General features: G+C 45.3%; 3 protein-coding genes across 5 annotated transcripts; all 3 read left to right on the top strand.

The window, feature by feature from the left end:
• Nucleotides 1-1058: 1058 nt before the first annotated feature.
• srp19 (signal recognition particle 19) lies at nt 1059-2797 on the top strand. 2 transcript variants are annotated; one of them, XM_054774041.1, is made up of 6 exons: nt 1059-1372; nt 1446-1532; nt 1909-1984; nt 2102-2173; nt 2243-2351; nt 2471-2797. In XM_054774041.1, the coding sequence occupies exons 2-6, from the start codon at nt 1495-1497 to the stop codon at nt 2599-2601; spliced, it is 426 nt and encodes a 141-aa protein (XP_054630016.1). In that variant the 5' UTR covers nt 1059-1372; nt 1446-1494; the 3' UTR covers nt 2602-2797. The 2 variants fall into 2 exon arrangements, with proteins under 2 accessions (XP_054630016.1, XP_054630015.1); XM_054774040.1 differs by having other exon boundaries at nt 1062-1532.
• Nucleotides 2798-2946: 149 nt separating this feature from the next.
• rsph14 (radial spoke head 14 homolog) lies at nt 2947-5673 on the top strand. Its single transcript, XM_054774024.1, has 6 exons — nt 2947-4110; nt 4185-4287; nt 4416-4537; nt 4597-4822; nt 4884-5020; nt 5086-5673. The coding sequence occupies exons 1-6, from the start codon at nt 3936-3938 to the stop codon at nt 5355-5357; spliced, it is 1035 nt and encodes a 344-aa protein (XP_054629999.1). The 5' UTR covers nt 2947-3935; the 3' UTR covers nt 5358-5673.
• Nucleotides 5674-12850: 7177 nt separating this feature from the next.
• LOC129180485 (uncharacterized) lies at nt 12851-14319 on the top strand. 2 transcript variants are annotated; one of them, XM_054775007.1, is made up of 2 exons: nt 12851-13264; nt 13321-14319. In XM_054775007.1, exons 1-2 carry the CDS (start codon nt 12851-12853, stop codon nt 13702-13704), a joined length of 798 nt encoding a protein of 265 aa, XP_054630982.1. In that variant the 3' UTR covers nt 13705-14319. The 2 variants fall into 2 exon arrangements, with proteins under 2 accessions (XP_054630982.1, XP_054630983.1); XM_054775008.1 differs by having other exon boundaries at nt 13062-13229.
• Nucleotides 14320-17558: the final 3239 nt, after the last annotated feature.

A 17558-nucleotide genomic window follows, 5' to 3' on the forward strand; every position in this document is an offset into this window, starting at 1 on the left:
CACCTTTGCCTCCACTGACATTGCTGTGCCGTGTGTCCCATTCTCTGACATTTGTAACATCTTAGTGGTTGAGGAATGTACTCCCTCACCCTAAAATTCATACATCCTATACGTATGTCTGTCGGTATTGTCTTTTCAAATACAAGTAATACAGACAAACTGTCACTTTTTACTCCTCCTCTGCTGGTTTGGAGTCGTCTAGCTTCTGTTATTTTGCCACCTCTTATTTCTCTCTTCACCTCATCCATGGACATTTCCAACGGTACGTTTGATATAACTCCTCTTATTACTGCTGCCTCTCCTGGTATGTGTACTTTTATTTCTCCTCCATCAAGGTACTTCAATCTCATAATGTTTTCTTGCTGTCTTTTATTTGCTGTCGAAATTAGTATTCTTCTGTTATTGAGCATTTTGGCGTATTTAACTTTCCCTATTTCTTTTTCAATTGCTTTAGTCAGATGAACTGGGTGAAAATGTCCTTTATCTTTGCTCATTGTAATAAGAACTTTGTATTCTTCATCTGACTCTTCTTTGCCATTTGTTTTAGCTCGTATTTTTTTCTTTGTTTGTCTTCCATCATGATCTTTCCCGCTGCTTGCTTCTGACCATGACTGTTTCCTTGCTATTTTAACCTGTGTGTACTCCATCTCCTCTGCCCCTTCGTCGCTAACATCATCTGAGCTACAGCCCATTGTTACACTCACGGTACAGTTTGGTTGCACTCGCACTTCAGCTCCCTCCGCTCCACCGCCACCAGCTCTTCGTATCTCTTTTGGTTTGTTGGAGGTCGTGGCGCACCGGTCTCGTCGTACCGGGCCCATATAGGCCGTCGGCCGAGACCTATGCAGTCCACTTCCCACAACCCACCTCCAGTCCAGATATCAAATCTCTCAACTGTATATTCAATACTTATTGTATTCCTTATCTCGCACTTTTCGCGCTTCAATTTTGGCGCCTCGAGCATTCGACAGTCACTTCCGCCTCCTCCCGTCACCCAACCAAACACTCTTTCCGCCCGCCCACTGTCAGCGCCGAAGCGACACCGCGTGGAAAACTGCTGAACTGGAGCTCAATTCTACCCACGGGAGAGGCGTTCAAGAAGTCACTTTAGAGACGTATCTTTTTCGACAAACGCAATAATTGTCACTTTAACATGATCCAAATCGTGTCTTATAATATGGCTTTCTTTTCTATATGTTTACTTTGTTGAGTGAATACAAGTTATGTGTGTATGAAAAAGTCGAACATCTGATAATATCCGAACGCTCTGGAACGCCACAGAACTGTCCAGTGGTGGGTTTGATTAAGTGACAGGCCCAGACCGCCTGGGCGGTGCTAGCAAGAAGGCGAAAATCTCGGTGGTGTTAGCACGGTAAATGTGCTGTACAAGAATCCACACGAGTCCGTGTTTGACTACGGGATTTTAACGTTGTCGTTTACCTTAGCATTCAGCCCGCATTTAATACGGAGAGGTGGGCAACACAACCGCCAGAGATGGCTAATTTAACAGCGAACCCCGCCGACAAGGAGCGGTGAGTTGTTGGTGCAGAAGCTAGCTGAGCTAACGCTAACGCTAACTGTGCATCGCTTTGTATTAGACGTACAAATTCAGCATTTATACTTGAATAGTTAAGGATAACTAAACTGTTCTTTTATTGGCAGGGATTATGTACTTCTGTTCGGTCGCGCAGGCACATTAGACACATTTAATGTGGGCTTGGTTGTTCCATTGGGCTGAAGCCGCGTGAAGTTTGTCCCTAAAGGGCTTCCGTAGACGGCGAGCAATGACGTGGTCAAGACGCACAATAATAATACAACTCTTGTTTTCGTTCAACCGAACCTACGTTCGTGAAACATTTTGTGGCTACATTGCAAGATCGCATCACTAATAACACTTTTTTTGTCCAGGTTCATCTGTGTTTATCCCGTCTACATCAACAGCAAGAAGACTCTCGCCGAAGGACGAAGAATCCCTGCTGAGAAGGTGACGACTGACAGAAGTCTAGCGGTTTTCTTGTGACTTAGCTGGTATACTTTCATAGAAATTGAAGGTGTGTGTGTGTGTGTGTGTGCGTGCGTGCGTGCGTGCGCGCGCGCGCAGGCGGTGGAGAACCCTTCCTGCGGTGAGATCCGTGACGTCCTAACAGCCGCCGGCATGAACGTCTACGTGGAGGTGAGGGTTTAATAGGTCTGAAGGTGGACAGGCACCTCATGAAGTTTTGATTTTTTTTTCTTTCCCCAGAACAAAATGCATCCCAGAGAGTGGAACCGGGATGTGCAGTTCAGAGGTCGGGTCCGAGTTCAGTTGAAGCAGGAGGATGGCAGCCTGTGTGTCAATAAGTTCACCTCTCGTAAGTGCGCACACAGGACGGGTTAGTTGCGCGTATGGCCTTCAGGGGCCAGTGATGAGGTTGTTGGGTTTAGGAGGCGCCATGGAGAGGCATCACAAGTCTCCGTATTTGTGCTCCAGGTAAAGACATCATGTTCTACGTAGCCGAAATGATCCCCAAACTAAAGACTCGCACTCAGAAGAGCGGCGCGGGTGAAAGCAGCTCTCAGCAGAGCGACGGAGGCAAGAAGACCAAGAAGAAGAAGAAATAAGTCCATGGCGTGACAGTGAACTCCTGAGGTTTTTTTGGAAACTCTTGTAGACCGCAACAGCAGCCCTTCATCACATCCTGCCTGAGAAAGGTTGTTTATTTTTTAATCCAGAAGATGTCTTCAGCTTTCAAATGAGAGGAAAAGATGAGCTGAAAAAAATCAACTTATTTGACTTAAATAAAAACATAGTATCATACATCCATACATTTTCTACATTTAAACATGTTAAAAGCAGTCCTATTATTAGTCAAAATATGAATATTTAACCAAATTCTTTTGCCTAAATGAAGCATTTTCAAGCATGAAAATGATATGCAGTGTTCTACACTGGTCACTAGGTGTCAGTAATCTTAAATTGATGAGACAAGCTACTCCCAATGCAAAAGTGCATATATTTGTTATTATTTATGACACATACCCTGTATGTCTACTATATTCGGTAGTAGGGTTTTAACGGTGACTAAAGGGGAGTTATTTCATGTCTGGAGCACTCCAATATTGTTAAAAACCATATTTAGGTTGTAAAAAGGTTTTCTGTCTTATTCTCTCATATGTCTACTACTTGTATATTGGGTAATAGGGTTGTAAAGGTGACTATAGGGGTGTTATTTCATGTCTGAGGGCTCCAATGTTAAAAGGCATATTTAAACAGGTTTTCTATTCCCTTAACTATGAAAATATTTCATATTTTTAGATTTATTCAAGGAATATTACTTCGTGGAAATTAACTTGTCACTGTCGAGTCTGGACCAAATTAACCGCAATAAACGAGGGATTGCCGTACAAGCTAAACTATGTCAGCTTTGGGTTGTAGTTAGCCAACATAGCTAATTAGAGTCATATCTAATAATTAATCCGTTGTCAGAATATGCAGATGATCAGTAAAAAAAAAAAAAAAAACGAGTACAAGGTAAAGTTGGACGTTTTATTTATACTTCTTTGCCCGGCATCTTTAAGAGCATTGTAGGCAAGCAGTGGTGATGCTAGCAGCTAACAGTTGAGTTAGCGCTTAGCTTAGCTGCTAGCAACTAGTAACATATGGTTGTCCATTTACTAAAAGACAGGTAAGAACAGAAACAAGAAACAAGGCTGCGCGGCTTAATTTTAATGTAATTACAACTAGTAATACATAAATAATACAAATACAGCAAATGCACACAGGCAGCGAAGGCCTCGTGAGATGTTTAGAGTGGTTGCTAGACAACGGTCGTCACGCGACCAGTTTGCTTTAGAACGACTCCCATCAGCGCGTGCAGCCTTCATCGACCGTGACGTCACTCAACACATAGACGGCTCCAGCACCGCCAAGGACTTCATCGCTGCTTTGGACTCGAATGACCGGAGTTCACCTCGACCCCACCCGGGCTCCGGTGGCCTTCGGGCGGCTGGCGATACCGGAGCTCTTCGCCCGGCTGGAGGAGGCCGACACCGACACGAAGCTTCGGGCTCTGTTGTCCCTGTGCGACGTGACCCACGACCCGGAGCGCCTCTACCAGGTCGTCAGTGAAGGTACCGCCGGAGTCCAGTGGACCCGAACGCGCCACGAGTTGCTTCCAAAGCGTTTCGTTTGCTTGTGCCTGCAGGCTTTTTGGGCCAGTTGGAGGTTTTGATGAAGGATGACGAGCCAGCAGTCCGAACCAGAACCTGCGAGCTCCTCCACCTGCTGACCAGCCATGACATCGGCAGGTAAGTTAATCGTTAGCATGTCAGCAGGTGGCGCTCTAACATTGAGTAATACGTTGATGGGCTGGGAAGCAGGAACACCAGCTAGCCAGTAGGAGGTGCTGATTAGCATTATGCGTGTGTGTTGTCAGACACTCTCTCCTGTCGTCGTCGCCCCTCCTCTCTCGTCTGTCGCTGCTACTGGACGACCCCTCTGTGCCGTGCAGGACGCGAGCCCATCGCGTCATCAACAGCCTGGTGTTGCTGCCCGCAGGTAGGCCCTGAGGTCACGTGACCAGAGGCAGGGAGTCACACAGGAAGCTGCTGTTGCAGGTGCCGCCACCCTGCAGCCGCTGCTGGCCAAGCTGATGGCCAAGCTGGAGGAGGAGGAGGAGGAAGAGGAGGTGCAGGCGCTGCTGCTGTCCACGCTCAACTGCTGCTCCCGCCAGGACGCCCTCGCCGCGCTCGCCCACCACGGCGTCACGCTCATCGCGCGCAAACTCCCCCACGCCTGCTCCGACATCCGGCGGGAGGCAGCGGGGGCAATGATGGCGCTCAGGTGGGTTTGCCGACACGTTGACACCTGCCTGCTTGCTTTCTGACCTTCTGTGACCCCCCAGCGTTCCGGTGGAGGGCAAGCGCCAAGTGTGTGAGGCGGCCGTCCTTCCCGTCCTGGCAGGTCTCCTGCGGGACCAAGACGTGGACGTGCAGGCCAACGCGGCGGGCGCCATCATGAACACAGTGGTCATCACCACAGGTGACGTCAGCGCCTCCCTGTCCTCCGCGTGACACCCCTTCACTGCCAAATGTGTCGTCCCGCAGGCAAGCACCAGTGTCTGGACCTGGACGTCCTCCCCGTCCTGCTGGCCCTGGTCTCTGAGCGCAGGAAGGACGGGGAGGAGGAGAAGAGGAGGAAGGCCCTGGTGCTCTACTCCCTCAGAGCTCTCACCTCGCTGGCCGAGGCTCCCGAAGGCCGCCGCCGCCTGCTGGAGCAGCTCCCCGTCCTGGTGGGGCGGAGCCAGGCCCCCAAGGACGACCCTGACATCTGTAAAGCCGCTCGCACCGCCGTCAGCGTCGTTACCTGGAAGCCCTGACAATAAAAGATGAAGTCACATGATGGGGTCTTATGTTCGTTGCTGCTAATGCTAACAATGCTAAGTTGTGGCGTCTGATTGGCTGAGGTGATGATGCCTTCAGGGACACTCACGCCTGCATAGACGCATTTTTACTGGCTGACCTGCCGCCCACAATAGACAACACACTTTATATCTAGGAGCTCTGTCAGTCGTGATGCTAACAAGCTGTGACCAGGCCGTGTTCGACTCTTCCATGGTTTGGCATATCTTGATGAAAATATCCTCCCCCGTCGTAGTCCCTTTGGTACGGAGCCCCGGAGGGGACATGGAGAAAAAAAAAAATATAAATAAAAAAATGAACTTTTGCGTTATCTTGCAAAACTTTCGCGAGATAACGTAAAAGATACTGTGGTAAAGCTGGAAACATTCACATATTCAAACTTCCGGGATGAATAAGTCCCAAGTGAATGGTCCAAAGACAGCAAACACACATCTTTCACACCGTGCAACACAGACCAACAGCTACAAGACACTTTTTATCAAAACGAGCCTTGTTCTGTGCAGTCTGACTTCTATTGATCTCCAGGAGAAGCCGGCAGCCGATGTGTGTTTGCTGTCTTTGGACCATTCACTTGGGACTTATTCATCCCGGAAGTTTGAATATGTGAATATGTTTCCAGCTTTACCACAGTATCTTTTACGTTCCCTCGCAAAACTTTTGCGAGATAACGCAAAAGTTCGCTGCCAGGTCCTCGCACATTTGAAAGTTTGCGCTAACTCCACAAATAAAAACGAGCAGCTGCGCTGTGTCCTGCACGCCCGTGCTCTCATCCCGTGCTAATGAGGAAAAGTCAAATTCCTTGGTCTTTTGCTGCAGCAGGGCAGATACACAGGCCCGTAACCAGATATTTTTTGGGGGGGTTCAAAAATCTGAGTGAATGGACCTTTTGCGGGGGGAGGGTCTGGTTCCCCCCTCCCAGAGCAGGGAAAATTTTGCATTTGGAGCCCGAAAAAACAGTTTTGTGATGCATATTTTGGACAGACATAACAACTATGTTATTTCCTCCAAATGACAAGCTTAAGGGCAAAATGCCAACATCAAGCTTGCCCTATTTAAATAAGTTCATCAGTTGACTGGGCGACTGAGCATGCCATGGCTTCAGTGGTGGATGCTATTTCCACAGACCTACACAATATGAATCACTACAATGTGTTTCAGCCTTACCTATCGCTCATTCAGCATCATCTTTCTTGGAAAATATGTCCACCACTTCCTCCAGGTTCATAACCTTTTTGTAGTGAATGTGGAGAAGTGCCAGCGAGGTCAGCCGCTGTTGCGTCATACTGGCCCTCATGTAGGTGTTCAGACGCTTCAAGGTACTGGCACTTGGCTCACATTCACACCATGTTACTGGGATGGTACAGGCCAACTGAACGAGGACCCTGATGTTGGGGAAGTGAACGGGATCGTGTGACGGTCCACAACTTGATGTGCTGTGGCTTGAATGCATCACATCCAGTCAGGTGGATTATGGACTTCTTTTAACGGCAGTGTGTCCTGTAACAACACTTTTACAGAGGAAGGACAGGTGAGCGTCCACTTTGGTCACGGGATAATCATGTCTCATTCCTAACAGTTCTCAGCACTTTCTACAGCAATTTGGATTCCATTTTACAAAACAAAAAGTGTTCCAATTGGTTGTGATGGTATAGTATATTGGTTGGCTAACCCTTTCTAATTCCCCTTCACATTATTATCTTCACATTTTATCATTTGTCTTACACGTGTGCTGATATTAATACAATGAAATATTTTGTAATCCAATTTACAATACAGGACAAGTTAACACATTCAAACTTCTTTTGCATGATGTCCCTGAACACATCTCACGTGGCCAACACGGCTGCTGCTGCACAGCGTGCAATACTAACTGAGGCCCAGCAATTAGCATTAGCAAAGTAGCAACAAGTAGAAACAGCATATTGAAAACAACATGGTCACAATGACATAGAATATTACCTGTAACAACAGTTTTACAGAGGAATGACAGGTGATCATCTACATTGCACATAAATGATTCCAAGCTAGTTCAACACAGAAACTGCATTAAAGTCTATAAAACTTCACTCAAAAGTGCAGACTGGCTCTTTCCAATGAGTGAACACTATCAAATGCACATGACATTGTATATGACAAAATATACAGGCCTGATACATTACCCCCCATTTCTTCAATGCATCTTGTGGTTGTAGTCGCCAACAGGCTCACAGCATTAAAGACATCTTTCTTGTTGGGACACACCTCCTCCGCGACAGCATTCGGACATTTCTTGACAAACTCTCCATCAGTGCAAGGTTTACCGCTGCTTGCTATCAGTTGAGCAACTCCAAAGCTCGCTGGAACAGAGGACTGGTTCTGCTGAGCTTGGCGTACAAATGGATTCTGCTGATTTAACAGTCCACTTTTTAGCTTTGAGAGTTGGTCTTGAAGAAGTAGATTATTTTTATTATTTTTATTATTATTATTATCATGAAAATCACCTGCTTTAGTGACCGGCTGCAAAGAAAACCTGCAGTGTCTTCGCCCTCCATGGCACGAGTTTGACATCCCTGATCTAGACATATTGTGGTATTTTGTCTTGGGTTTGAGGCCCTCCAGCGGCGATCTGGTGAACTACAGGTTTGGTCCTTTTGGCTGGGCCAGTAAACAAGTGTTTATTTATTATTTTTATTATTTATTTGATTTATTTGATTTTTTTTTCTTTCTCGGCGGCGACCGGTAAGTTTTGTCTTGGGTTTGGCTCCCTCGAGCGGCGAACTGGTGAATTACAATAAGTAAGGGTGGAGTCCTTTTCGGCTGGTCCGATAAAGAACCGTTTGTGTGATTGCTTTGATATTTGTGTGATTTTTATTTTGAACGTGGGTGAGTGTGAAAGGTGTGAGTGACGTGAGAATGGATGGAGAGTTTGACCGTGAGTGTGACGAGTATGATGGGTGCAAAAGTGCACCTTTGATGCCAACAGAGGGTTCATTGGCAAAGGCGCAGGAGTGGAATGGATAAAAAGAAACATGGTAGAGAAAAGGAGAAGTTGAAACGTGCGTGGGCTGAGGTTGAATTAGGCGGTGGATGAACTGTCTAATTAATTTAAAAGGGCAGAAAAGGACGCAAAGTGTAAAGTTATGGAGTTGAGGAAACAAGTTAAGTTGGCAGGATGGGTAGCGAAGTCGAAAGTGAAGAAAGAATCAGAGGAGGTAGATAAGCATAGAATGCGACTGCATCAGCTGACTTTGGCGGCTGTGGCTTCAAAAAGTGATGCTGACTCGCGCTTCCTAAACTCACTGGGTTCGGAGTTAAGTGTGCTGAAAGCATCATCAGATAAGATCATGCAGACTAAGATAGACCAGTGATTTTCAACCTCTTTTGAGCCGCGGCACATTTTTACATTTACAAAATCCTAAAGCACACCAGCAACCAAAATGACACTCCAACACAGTACACATAATACATGTAAATGAAACCCGCCCTGTTTCGCACCTACCGCATCGGGGCTCGAACGCAAGATCTTCGTAATGGGAAGCGAGGGCGCTGACACCGCGACCAAAAGCCCGGACTGTCGGCCGCGTGTTCAGCGCAGCTCTTGAGGCAGAGGGAGTGAGGTTTACCAACGTACACTCGCACAGCCTCACAGGCTACAGGCTGGCATCCCTTACACTCACACAGGGGAAATCCTCCTCTTCCTCACCGGCTCCATCCTCTCTCCAAACTATGCTATCCAAACTCTAGTATCCAAACTCTATAACTTTTATCCAAACGCTGAAAAGACTACAACTCCTCATCAAAAACCCACATTTTGAATGGAGCCTGAGGGGTTTATATTGCTGTCAAACCTCGTGCCAAAATCTGAACCACTGCCGGAAGCAGTCACGTGGTACAGTCGGGCAGCGAGGCTTCAGACGTCATCATTTTGAGCTCCTCCCCTAAATGAACCAAGCCTCGATACGCGCTTCGCGGAAATGCCCCCTCCATTACGCGGCACATCTCGTAACGTCACGACCTGTAAGGTTTGCCTTCAGTGTTTTTTGTTATCTCCTGGTATTTTTTCTAACAGCCTGTTAGTGTTTTTTGTTGTTGATTCTCTTGTTGGATTTTCCTTAGTTGTACTTTGTATTTTTGTGGACTCTTTTGTATATTAAATTTTTCCTTTTTTGTACTCGCTCAACTCTCATTTGTCTGCTTTGGATCCTACACCTCGCCGGGTCCCACGGCAACTCGTGACAGAACAATCTGGCCATACATTGATCCCGCAGACATGGAACAGTTCCACAAGGCTCTGGCCCACCAAGGACACATGGTGGGTAGCCCTGAGAAATCGCTCCAGGGGATCATGGAAGCCCTCTCCGTGCTTTCCACTAACATAGAGGCATTAAATCAGTGACTAGGACACCCTTCTCCGCTTCAACCACCAGAGGTCGGTACCTCCCAGTGAGTGACTCAATTCATGCTACAGCTGCAAGCACACCTGCTTCTCATCAACCTCGTGAGCCTAATATTCCTCATCCTCCTCGCTTCTCCGGTGACTCTGACTCTTGCAATCAATTTTTACATCAATGCTTGCTAGTTTTTGACCAGCAACTGACCTCTTACTCCTCAGACCAGGCTAAGGTAGCATTTATAATGAGCTTGCTTTCTGGTAGAGCCGCCACATGGGCCTTGGCCATAAGCACCTCGATGCCCGCTATTCGTACATCGTTACCCTTATTCCTAGAGGAGATAAGGTTTTTCATCACCCCATCCGGGGTTTAGAAGCCACAAACCGGTTGTTGGATTTAAAACAAAGAGGACGCTCAGTATCTGATTTTTCCATTGACTTTCGTGTGCCTGCTGCAGAGAGTGGGTATCCCGATAATGTGCTTCGTGGCCTATTCTGGAGGGCGCTCAGCGCTCGCATCAAGGATGAGTTAATCGCCAAGGACAATACTCCATCCCTTGACGGTCTTATAGATTTAGCTATTTGTTTAGATAACCGAGTTAAGGAAAGAGTCAGAGATTATGCGGAGGAGGGATATCAGGGCTGAGCGCCAATATCACACCCACCTACGGAGAGAATGATTTTCTATTCCGTTAACCCAGATGACAACGCAGAGGTTCCAATGCAGCTTGGAGGACGACACCTAGCTGCCGAGGAGAGAGCCCGTCGTTGACGGCTGGGCCTGTGCTTGTATTGTGGTAACCCAGGACATCGGCTTCTCCAATGCCCCATTCGCCAGGATCGACTCAGGGGATCAGCGCCGGAACAACCATCGATATCCAGTATCAATCTCCCTGTCACCAGCAGCCATTCGTCAGCTGGGGACTGAGTATTCCCATGGAACCGCGCTCGTGGACTCAGGCGCAGACGACTGTTTTTTGGACACTTTATTTGTAAAAAGACATAACATTAAGATGAATGAGTTACCCTCTCCTAAAGAGGTTCTGTCCCTAGATGGGCGTTTCTTGGCAGCAGTTACACATCAGACCAAACCCTTGTCTCTTCACCTGTCTGGAAACCACTCGGAGATCATTTGTTTTTTCATCATGCCTTCTCAAGCAGCGCCGTTAGTATTAGGGTTACCTTGGCTTAAGCTCCACAATCCCTCTGTTGATTGGACTAAGATGAATATTATTAATTGGAGTCCTTTTTGTCATGCTAATTGTCTGCGTTCAGCTATTTCCGAGGTACCAGTTAACACACCTACGGTAGAAGAGATCGACCTTACGGGTGTTCCAGCGGTATATCACTACCTTAAACAGGTGTTTAGCAAGGAGCGAGCTCAGACACTCCCTCCTCATCGACCTTATGACTGCGCCATTGAACTGTTAACCAATGCCACATTACCTAGCGCCAAGCTTTATAACATTTCAGGTCCGGAGCAGAAAGCTCTCAAGGATTATATTTCCTCCTCGCTAGCTGCCGGTCTCATTCGACCTTCTTCCTCTCCTCTTGGAGCCGGATTCTTTTTTGTAGCCAAAAAAGATAAATCCCTACGACCATGTATCGACTACAGGGGTCTAAATAGTATTACTGTTTGTAACAGTAATTCACTACCGCTCATGAACTCTGCTTTTTCCGCTCTTCATTCTGCACGCATCTTCTCCAAACTCGACCTTCGCAACGTGTATCACTTGTTGCGTATTAAAAAGGGAGACGAGTGGAAGACAGCGTTTAATACTCCGCTGGGGCACTTCGAATATCTCGTCATCCCTTTTGGCCTTACTAACGCCCCAGCGGGGTTCCAGAACCTCATTAATGATGTGCTTTGTGACATGATTAACCAGTTTTGTTTTATTTATCTTGACGATATCCTTATTTTTTCCAGGAACTTGCAAGAACATACCAATCACGTCAAACTTGTCCTTCAACGCCTTCTAGAGAATTGGTTGTATGTTAAAGATGAGAAATGCGAATTCCACGTTACGTCTGTGCCGTTTCTGGGGTACATTGTGGAGAAGGGGCGGTTACGTGCCGGTTACGTGGCCCACTCCTAAATCAAGGAAGCACTTACAGAAGTTCCTATGGTTTGCCAACTTCTACAGGCGAATCATCCGCAATTACAGCAGCAAAGCAAGACCTCTGACTAGGCTCACATCCCTTAAAGTTCTGTTTGTATGGACCCCAGAAGCAGAGAGGGCTTTTAGTAATCTCAAGGCATTATTTACTGCTGCACCGGTTCTCATTCATCCTGATCCTAAATTGCAATTTTTTGTAGAGGCTGATGCATCTTATACGGGAGTGGGAGCTGTGCTGTCCCAGCGAACCCCAGTCGACCAGAGGCTGCACCCCTGTGCCTTCTTCTTGCGTCGCCTCACACAGGCTGAGAGGAACTACGATGTTGGGAACAGGGAGCTGCTGGCCATCGTTCTTGCACTGCGGGAGTGGCGTCATTGGCTGGAGGGTGCAGTACTTCCATTTGTAGTCGTCACTAACCATAAGAACCTGTCATACATTTGCTCCGCCCAAAGACTCAATGCTCGACAAGCCCGCTGGTCACTTTTCCTCACTCGCTTCAACTTCTCAATCACTTACAGACCTGGTTCACGCAACACCAAGCCCGATGCCCTGTCCAGAGTCTTCAGCTCCACGGAGGAGGAGAGGTTACCAGAGACTATCATACCTGTGACTCGGGTGTTGGGTGCGCTCCAGTGGGAGGTGGAGAAGAGGGTGTCAGAGGCAACAGACGGGAGGAGACCAACAGAGGGTTGTCCTGCAGATAACTATTGGTTCCGACAATCAGGTCAGACCAGGTCAGAGGTGCTACAATGGGGTCACACATCTAAGGTGACCTGCCACCTGGGAATTAGACGGACATTAATGGTACTGGCACAAAGGTTCTGGTGGCCTTCCATGGCGGCGGATGTCAAAGAGTTTGTCGCGGCCTGCTCGGTCTATGCTAGGAATAAATCTTCTAATTGACCCCCGGCCGGCTTGCTTCAACCACTACCCATTCCCACCCGACCCTGGTCACACATATCAATGGACTTCATCACTGGACTACCTGCTTCCAGGGGGAACACGACCATCTTAAATATTGTAGACCGGTTTTCCAAAATGGCACACTTCATTGCACTACCTGGACTACCTACATCCCTGGACACAGCACGTCTGCTGGTTAGACACGGTTTCTGCTTCATGGTATACCTCACAACATCGTGTCGGACAGAGGGCCCCAGTTCACCTCCAGAGTATGGAAGGCTTTCTGCAGGATACTTGGAGCTTCGGTCAGGCTCTCTTCCGGTCATCATCCCCAGACCAACAGCCAGACAGAGCGGGCCAACCAGGACCTGGAGGCAGCCCTATGTTGCGTCTGTCACCGCCACCCATCCTCCTGGGCCCCCCACCTCCCCTGGGTGGAGTACGCACACAACACACTCGTCAGCTCAGCCACAGGTATGTCCCCTTTTAAGGTCTCTAATGGATATCAGCCTCCACTGTTCCCTTTGCAGCAGGCGGACGTTGCTGTGCCATCTGTGCAAGTGCATCTACGCCGAGCCAGGAGGATATGGAGAGAGACACTCGCCGCTCTTAACCGCACAGCAGCACGGAATCGACGGCTGGCTGACCGTCACAGAGTCTCAGCGTCTGCTTACAAGGTTGGCGACAAGGTTTGGTTGTCGTCCAAGGACTTACTGTTAGCGGGGACTAATAGGAAGTTGGCACCCAGATTTGTGGGTCTGTACACCGTGGACTCCATCATCAGCTCCTCCTCCGTGAGACTCAAACTGCCATCCACTCTCAAAGTACATCCAGTGTTTCACGTTTCTTGTCTCAAGCCTGTATCAGCCAGTCACCTGTTCCCGCCGGTCGAGGCTCCGCCCCGCCGCGCTTGATTGATGTCCACCCAGCATGCACGGTGAAGGCCATCTGGGACTCCCGAAGGAGGGGCAGGGGGTTCCAGTATCTTGTCAACTGGGAAGGTTATGGTCCTGAGGAGCGTTCCTGGATCTCCCGCTCCCTTATCTTGGATCCGTCCCTCATTAGCGACTTCCACCGTCTCCATCCTGACAAGCCAGGTAAGCCGCCAGGCGGCGCCTTATAAGGGGGGGCTTACTGTCATGTTCTGCTCTGCTGCCCTCTGCCGTTCATGTGTTGCAGCACATCCCTGAAACCTGACCTGGACTTCATTGAACACACCTGTGGCTCATTACTGCTGGCTTTCTTAAGCAGTTGCCTGACATTTTACCAGTGCCAGATTGTACTCCCTGATGACCTGCTTCTTTGGCTCCCTGCTCCTTACCCTGCTCTCTGGCCTTCTCTTTACCTGCCTCGTATTTCTGTTCCTGTAAGGTTTGCCTTCAGTGTTTTTTTTGTTATCTCCTAGTATTTTTCATAACAGCCTTTTGCTGTTAGTGTTTTTTGTTGTTGATTCCATTGTTGGATTTTCCTTAGTTGTACTTTGTATGTTTATGGACTCTTTTAGTATATTAAATTTTCCTTTTTTGTACTAGCTCAACTCTCATTTGTCAGCTTTGGGATCCTACACCTCGCCGTGTCCCACGGCAACTCGTGACATACACAACAACAAACACGTCAGCCAAAACTCTCACTAGATATCCACGATGTAACATACAAGTTGTATGTTACATCGTGGACTGTGTTGTGTTGTATGATATAACACAACACAGTCTACGACGACACAGCACATTAACTATTCATACACATTTCACGCAACTTTCGGGGAAAAAGCACATTTCACGTCTCACCTCGTGCGCATCAGAAACGTGTGGACGAGAGCGCACACGCACCGTGACGTAACAACGTCACCACGCTCCAGCACACACTGACGCAACAATCGCACATACTAAACTAGTACATAAACATTTGCACATACAAAACATAACAATAATGCTTTACGAGTTTTGTTGAAATTATGATGATGGAGACGAAGGCAGTTCAATTCCAAAAGTTTTATTCCTAACAAACAAATCTAATACAGATATCTGGGCTCTGTAGTTGTATCTGCTGCCAACAGAAGTACGCGGGTCTCATCACAGTGGAACTCCAAAAAGCCTCCTCCTCTCCTTGGCCAGGCGTCTTATAGGGTCCGTGAATGTGAAGGAGGAGGCGATGGAATCCTCGGAAGTCAGCCAGATGATGATAAGCCTTGTCCGTTGTAAGGAAATTGCCATCTGTGTGCACTCAACCGGTGGGGGTTTGCTTTGATCATCCTGTTGGTCAATGTTGCCCTTCCTCTGAACTCTGTAGGCTCACGAGAACAACACAACATGTGACATAACTGCTGACCTAGCACGTCTGCTCTGGCCAAAGGTTAAACCCAGGTCAGGATGTGTGTGCGTGAATATCTTAACTATGATGCCCAACTAACTACTAAATGATGTGAATATGTTAGCTATAATGCATAGCAATGTAAATCAACTCAGTAATATAGATATATGTGAATTAGGCATAATGAGAATGATCTACTTCTTCAATGTCAAACACCAATAAACGAGTCATTCACCGAGTCGTCCGTGACCCCTTTTGTCCATTTTCCAACCGTGCTGGAAATTGGAAAAACAATTTGTTCTCTGTTTTTGTTGTTTAGTTTGAGTCTCTGGAAATAAATGTTGAAAATTTAGTGTGTATTGTGTAAAAGTAAGACAGGAACAACATGAATGAAAAGCACAAAGTGGATCCAGAGCCACCATCACCACTATAAGCTTGGACCTTGAAGATGCTAGCACCGCTGCTTGATGTGTGCTAACAGGCAGTGTGCTAGCATGAATTACCTTGAAGCTCTGCACACTAGCACTCAATAACGTCATCAAACGTTACCTTGATGCATTCCCACACAGTATCAGCATTTGGCAGCACATATGAAGTGAACCCCCCCATAAAAATACAGTATAGTTGACAATCTGCGGAGTGGGAGAAGGCTGGCGCACGCACAATGGTGCAGAAAATTGTGTTTTCTTTTCAGGATAAAATCATGCCTTTCTTTTGCTGCCAAAAAGAGGTTGGTGTCTGCAGCATTCTTATCAATGTTGGATTATGGTGACATTTTATACATGCATGCGCCAGCTAAGGCCTTACATGCCCTTCATACTGTTTACCACGGTGCTTTAAGGTTCATTACAAACCTAAAATCCTTCACACATCATTGTGTTTTTTATGATAATGTCGGCTGGTCTTCCTTGTCTTTACGCAGGCTGAAACATTGGTACCTCTTCGTATATAAAGCTATGCTTCTTAGGTATATATGTGATTATATTTAGTATATAAAGCTATGCTGCTTAGGTATATATGTGATTATATTTAGTATATAAAGCTATGCTGCTTAGGTATATATGTGATTATATTTTGCCCAGAGAAATCAGTAACCTGAGATCTGAAGACTTTATCATGTTGACTGTTCAGAAGGTCAGAAGGCATTCAGTTATTCTGCACCATTTTCCTGGAATAAGATCCAATCTGACTTGAAGCTGGATCAACTGGTCTCAATTTACTCTTTTGAGAGACTTTTAAATGTTTGGGTTGAGAAATTATCAACATAAACACAACATAAACATGTTATATTATTATTATTATTAACTATATAACAACATAAACATGTTATATTATTATTATTATTAACTATATAACAACATAAACATGTTATATTATTATTATTATTAACTATATAACAACATAAATATGTTATATTATTATTATTATTATTAACTATATAACAACATAAACATGTTTTATTATTATTATTAACTATATAACAACATAAACATGTTCTATTATTATTATTATTAACTATATAACAACATAAACATGTTATATTATTATTATTATTAACTATATAACAACATAAACATGTCATATTATTATTATTATTAACTATATAACAACATAAACATGTTCTATTATTATTATTATTAACTATATAACAACATAAACATGTTATATTATTATTATTATTAACTATATAACAACATAAACATGTTATATGATTATTATTATTAACTATATAACAACATAAACATGTTATATTATTATTATTAACTATATAACAACATAAACATGTTCTATTATTATTATTATTAACTATATAACAACATAAACATGTTATATTATTATTATTATGAACTATATAACAACATAAACATGTCATATTATTATTATTATGAACTATATAACAACATAAACATGTTATATTATTATTATTATGAACTATATAACAACATAAACATGTTATATTATTATTATTATGAACTATATAACAACATAAACATGTTATATTATTATTATTATGAACTATATAACAACATAAACATGTTATATTATTATTATTATGAACTATATAACAACATAAACATGTCATATTATTATTATTATTAACTATAAAACAATATAAACGTGTTATATTATTATAACTGCCCACGCCCGGTGGTTTCTCTATTGGATTCCATTTCCTTTTTTTTTTTTTTTTTTTTTTTAACCCCTGTCCTGTCCTTGATGCTTGTTATAAAGCACATTTGGAGCGACCGGACCAGAGCAGGAGGGGACAGAGAAGAAGAGAAAAGGAAACGGGGGGGGGGGGGCAAAAACAAAAAAAGAGAGACAAGAGACAAGGACAACAGCAGCAACAACAACAATTGTGACAGAACAACAGAAACATACAGAACGACATTAGCAAATAAATGTCTGTGACAACTATAAAGACGAACAAGGACATAAGGACAAAACAATATCAACA

Source organism: Dunckerocampus dactyliophorus, chromosome 4 (genome assembly GCF_027744805.1).
Source record: "Dunckerocampus dactyliophorus isolate RoL2022-P2 chromosome 4, RoL_Ddac_1.1, whole genome shotgun sequence".
NCBI lineage: Eukaryota > Metazoa > Chordata > Actinopteri > Syngnathiformes > Syngnathidae > Dunckerocampus > Dunckerocampus dactyliophorus.